Here is a 6,007-nt window from a genome sequence, read left to right on the forward strand (position 1 = left end):
ATGCTAAGTCAACGTATTTACTTTTATTACGCGTTATTATGATAGGTGTTTTTCACTGTAAAATTTTTGTTAATAAAATTTTTATATTTTTATAAATTAATAATATTTAATTTTTATTTATATAAAATAAAATATTTAATTCTGAATTAAGTAATAATTCAAATATTTAATTTTACATTGAGTATTTAGCCTAGACTTTTGATAGGTTATTGAAATGGTTAAAACGAGTAGTTTGGGTATTTAAAAAGCAAAACAAATTGAAAATAAATAAAAGCATCAGCCCTATTAGATTTGACCAATTGGATAAGTTTTGAGCTTAATAAATTTAGGCTAAACAATAATAATTTAAATTTAAATACTTGGTAACTCATTTTTTATTTATGTAATTTTTAATTTTGAGTTTAAATTAAATTTATTAATTATTAATTTGTAAAAAAAGGTAAGATTAAAAAATAATTTACATAAATTTAACAATAAAAATAATCATTTAAAAAATAAAAAACAATAGTTTTTTTAAATAATTAAATAATATAACAAAAACACTATTAAATAAAATTTGATTTCAAATAATTAAAATAATTGAAAAAATATAGATATATTATCCATTAATTATTACATTTTTGTTAAAATGAATCAAATTTAGATCCTCAAATGATTTAAATAAATATATTTTTTATTAAAGCAAAAAATTTTAATAGTTTATATTTTAAAATAAAAATATTTTATCTCGAATATAATCGGGTCGGGTCACACACTAATCTCTTTAAAAAGAGTAATAAATTAGATAATCTCATAAAACTTTATGTAATTGACTTTCAAAAGTAAATTTCAACTGAAAAATTAAAAAATCAATTCAAGATGAATAGTAAAAGTATAGCTTGATCAATCACACAGAAAAAAAAATTCCACAGTATAGTAAAAGGTAAAGAAATTGCCCATTAAATGCATGTACCTTGGTCTTTCAATCATAAAGAATGTAAGCTTAAAAAAGGTATTATTTGCATAGAATAATATATACCTTTTGAATTGTACACCTTTTTCAAACTTTACCTTTCAAATGATTAATTAAAATATAATACTTTGATCATATAAATTAAGATTAAGGTCATATTTATTTTATGTCATAATTTAATATTGAGTTTTGTTATTATATTTTAATTTTATTAGCATTTTCTATTGTATCTAATTTTTTTATTTTTAAATACAAGTGACAAATTTTTATTAAAAAATAAACAAATTAAAAATTTAATAAAATTTAAATATAATAAGAATTCAGTACTGTAATTAGAAAATTTTATTTATTTATTATTAATAATGTTGACGAAGGAGAGCGTGCGGGACACGAGCATAATAGAGATGAGTTGACAAAGACCGAGGAATAACCGAATAAACAAGTGGAGCTCACGGTCTTAAAAACTCAATATATCAGCAATTTGATTTTAGCGTACGGCCAGCTGTTCCTTTATGAAATGTATTTGTATGGAGACTGGAGAAGAAGAGTTGGTTCAATGGTCATACTTACTTCTTATACACCAGCTGTACACTATCATAATAGCCCTTTCTTTCCCTTTCATTTCTTTTTTAGTATTGCGGTGCTGCTACGACTCTTCTTTTATTATTATTTTTTTCTTTTTAAATTACTTACAAGATCTCCAATATCTAAATTTTCATAAATTTGAGACATAAAATTTTAAATGATAAAAAGGACAAAAATTAAAATTTTAAGAAAATTTATGATAAAAATAAAAAATAAATTTTATTTTTAACTATAAATATTAATAATAATATAATAATTTTTATTTTATGTATGTATTTATATGAAATAAATATAATATAAATATATAAATTATATATATCTAATAAAATTTTTAATATATAAATTTATTTTTAAAAAAATTCAGGTTAATAGGAATTATTTATAAGAATACGAGGAGTATAATGAAGAGAAAATTTTGAACACTTCAAATCATGTTTTATTTTCGAGGGAGGTCAAACTGTTAATTGAATCCGACCAATAGATGTTTACAAAATAATAATTATAATTAATTAAATATATTTATTTTTTAAATTTAATGTTATTATTTTTGTTAAAATTCAAAATTACAAATTATTTTATAAATATTATCTTAAAAATATCAATAAACACCAATCAACATTTTTCTTGTTTATTAACAAGATTTTTTAACTTGTTATTCCCCACGTCCTTTTCTTTTGTTGTCTATTTTTTTTTAATATTTCAGAATATCTTTTTTTTTTAACATTTAAAAACTCTTGATAATAAAAAAATATAAAAATCTTATTATTTTATATTCTAAATTTATTTTGCATAATTTTTTAGATTTAAAAATTTTGGAATAATTAATTTTATGGAAAATTTTTGAATTTTAATAAAAAATATATTCAAATTGATTTTTTCTTCAATTATGTAAAATAAAAAAATACAAAATAAAAAAATCAATTTACACTAATATAAAATCAAAAAATTTTACACATTTTTAATTATTTATTTTAATTCATACAAAACATCAGACTAAATTATTTTTTTAATTTATCACTCGAATTTATTAAAATTAATAATTAAAAAAAATAAAACTAAAAAAATTTACAATAACATAAATTAATCCTCTTCCAGAAAAAATACAACATAAATACGAAGAAGTGCAATTGATAACAAAAAAAAAATCAAGGAAAATAATTACTAAATTAAATCAACCAAGACTTTTAACAGGATTATTTTTTCTGTTTATTAAAAAAAAGACCTTTAAAACATAAAAAGAAAATAAAATAAAAGCAAAAAAAGATTCCATTCTTATGGCCTACATTGTTGCTTATCTCTTCTTCTCTCCAGTCCCCTCCTGTTTCTTCCATTAGACCTCCCACCCATTTCCCCACTACTTCCTTTCTCTCTCTTTTCTTTCATCCTTTTTAATCCTAAAATTTGAGCTGAAATTCCAGAAAACCAAAACCCCGATTCACTGCCATGACCAAATTCTAGCCTTGGTTTTTCATTCCATACTCTCCAAAAACAACAATGAAGAGAAAGCACCAGGAAATCTGTGGAGCCACTGGCTGTGGCAGTGGGAGTGGCTCAAAGGCTGAGAGTTCAAGCATTGGTAATACTAACAGAGGAAAAATATGGGAAGAAGATCAAGATGCCGGCGGGATGGACGAGCTATTGGCCGTTTTGGGTTACAAAGTTCGGTCTTCGGACATGGCCGATGTGGCTCAAAAACTGGAACAGTTGGAAATGGTTATGGGAACCGCACAAGAAGATGGAATTTCACATCTTTCTAGTGACACTATTCATTACAATCCTTCCGATCTTTCTGGTTGGGTTCAAAGCATGTTGACTGAGTTAAATAATCCAGCAACGGAAAATCTTGATCCTGTTATGGCAAATTCGGATTCCAATTCTTCCATCCTTGGTCAGATAAATCACTCAGGTCATTCAAAGCCACAGCATCAGCAACAAATTGTTAGCAGTATTCAATCTCAGGTTTATAATGATGATTCCGAGTACGATCTCAGGGCAATTCCAGGGATTGCTGCTTACCCACCTCCAAAATCTGAATCAGATTCGGAAAGTACCCGGAAACGAATGAAAACTTCAATTGGTTCATCTGGATCCACTGGATATGGCTCATCTTCTTCATCACCACAAGGGATTGGAGTTTCAGGTGCTGTAACCGAGTCATCGACTCGCCCTGTTGTTTTGATTGACTCACAGGAAACTGGGGTTCGACTGGTTCACACCTTAATGGCTTGTGCTGAAGCTGTCCAACAAGATAATCTCAAGCTGGCTGATGCTTTAGTCAATCATATAGGCTTACTCGCTGTGTCTCAAGCTGGTGCCATGAGAAAAGTTGCTACCTATTTTGCTGAAGCCTTAGCTCGCAGAATCTACAGGATTTACCCACAAGACTCTCTCGACCCATCTTCCACTGATATTCTGCAGATGCACTTCTACGAAACTTGCCCCTACTTGAAATTTGCTCATTTTACAGCCAATCAAGCTATCCTGGAAGCTTTCGCAACGGCTAACACAGTTCATGTTATTGATTTCGGATTAAAACAGGGGATGCAGTGGCCGGCTTTAATACAAGCTCTTGCATTAAGGCCTGGCGGGCCACCGGCTTTTCTATTAACAGGAATTGGCCCGCCTCAGCCGGATAATACTGATGCTTTGCAGCAAGTGGGCCGGAAGTTACATCAATTTGCAGAAACTATTGGCGTCAAATTTAAGTTCAGGGGTCTTGTCGCCAATAGTTTGGCGGATCTTGAGCCTGAAATGCTCGAGATCCGCACTGCCGAGGTCGACGCAGTGGCGGTGAATTCTGTTTTTGAGCTTCACCGTCTGCTGGCTCGACCTGGCGGGATCGAAAAAGTTCTGTCTTCGATCAAGGCCTTGAAGCCCAAAATTCTTACGGCTGTAGAGCAAGAAGCTAATCACAACGGCCCGATTTTCTTAGAGCGGTTTACCGAAGCTTTACATTATTATTCCAGTCTTTTTGACTCGTTAGAAGGCTCAGGGGTGGCACCACCGAATCAAGACCTGGTTATGTCCGAGTTGTATTTGGGAAGGCAGATATGTAATGTGGTTGCTTGTGAAGGGATGGACCGAGTTGAACGACACGAGACGCTGACTCAATGGAGGACTCGGATGGAAACGGCTGGGTTCAGCCCAGTTCACTTTGGTTCAAATGCTTATAATCTAGTTAGCATGTTGTTGGCTCGCTTTGCTCGCGGTGATGGGTATAGAGTAGAGGAGAATAACGGGTGTTTAACGCTTGGGTGGCATACAAGGCCGCTTATTGCCACCTCAGCTTGGCAACTCGCCACCACTGAGTCATGATAGTGAGTTGACTCGTAAACTTGCAAGTGTACAAGTGAATGAGGCATGATCTAAGTGTGTAATTCTAGTTCTTTTTCACTTTGTAGTCAAATTTTTTAGTTGTCTTTTTTGTAGGGTAGAATTTTTTTTTCCTTTTTTAATGAGAGCCTTTGTAATTTTGCAAGGTTGGATCAAATTAGAAGGCATATCTTTTTTGTTTTTCCTTTTAAATAAATGGGGATAGCATGGTTCTTAACAAGGAAGAGTTATATTTGAGTGGCATTTCGTGCATTTGCTCCATTCCCCTCCCCTCTGGCCTGCAAAATTTGGATTTGTTTGGTGATGTTTTTGAGGTAGAAAACGTAGGCAAAATATTTAAGAAAAAAACTCCAAAGTTCCAACCATTTCATCTTTTTGAAGCATCGACTTAAGCATATTTTGGTAGCTAGCTTCCTCTCGACATGGGATTGATAGAACTCATTGTTTCTTTCTTGAGATTTTAGTTCTCTTTTTGTCTAAAAAAATAAAGAAAAAAAATTGGGAGTAAAATAAAACCCTAATGTCTAGACAAAGTGGATCTCAATTTTCATTATTTACAAAAATTACTCTCATGTCCCATTATACATCCAAATATTTAATTTAATATAATAATTGACGTATGATTTGTTATTTTTTAGATTAAAAAGTTATATTTTCATTATTTGAGATTTTAAGTTTAATTTTCAAGATGTATGAGTTAGTTTTTTTTTTTTGGTTTATTTTTATATAAAAATATTTTAAAATAAAAAAAATTACATGTGTTATCATTTGAACTCAAAATCTAATAAATATCATTTTTTTTAAAATAATTACATAAATAAAGTGATCTATTCTCTGTGTTCAAGTGAGTTTTATAAAATCTAAGAGAATCACAATTCATTTTATAATTAAAAAAATCGTTTAATAAATTGACAGTGAATTTTTTGCGGTCTAATCTACAAACAAATTTAATAGGGTGGCTCAATAAATAGTAAAATGAAGTTGGATAATAATAATAATAATAATAATAATAATAAAATGAAGAGGACTAAAGAAAGCTACTTATTTTACTTGATAATATCTTCAATGGCTAAATTATTAAAAAAGCAATTAACCTATTTTATTTTTTAAATAAATTCTTATGTTTTTATTATATTC

The 6,007-nt window shown here is 29.1% G+C and overlaps 1 protein-coding gene across 1 annotated transcript; it reads left to right on the forward strand.

The window, feature by feature from the left end:
* Positions 1 to 2,810: 2,810 nt before the first annotated feature.
* Positions 2,811 to 5,090, forward strand: LOC111314637 (DELLA protein GAI-like). Its single transcript, XM_022916194.2, has one exon. It carries the CDS (start codon positions 3,032 to 3,034, stop codon positions 4,850 to 4,852), a length of 1,821 nt encoding a protein of 606 aa, XP_022771929.1. The 5' UTR covers positions 2,811 to 3,031; the 3' UTR covers positions 4,853 to 5,090.
* The last annotated feature ends 917 nt before the right edge of the window (positions 5,091 to 6,007 follow it).

The sequence above is a fragment of the Durio zibethinus genome, chromosome 23 (genome assembly GCF_047325235.1).
Source record: "Durio zibethinus cultivar Kanyao isolate XHJ-2024 chromosome 23, ASM4732523v1, whole genome shotgun sequence".
Lineage (NCBI taxonomy): Eukaryota > Viridiplantae > Streptophyta > Magnoliopsida > Malvales > Malvaceae > Durio > Durio zibethinus.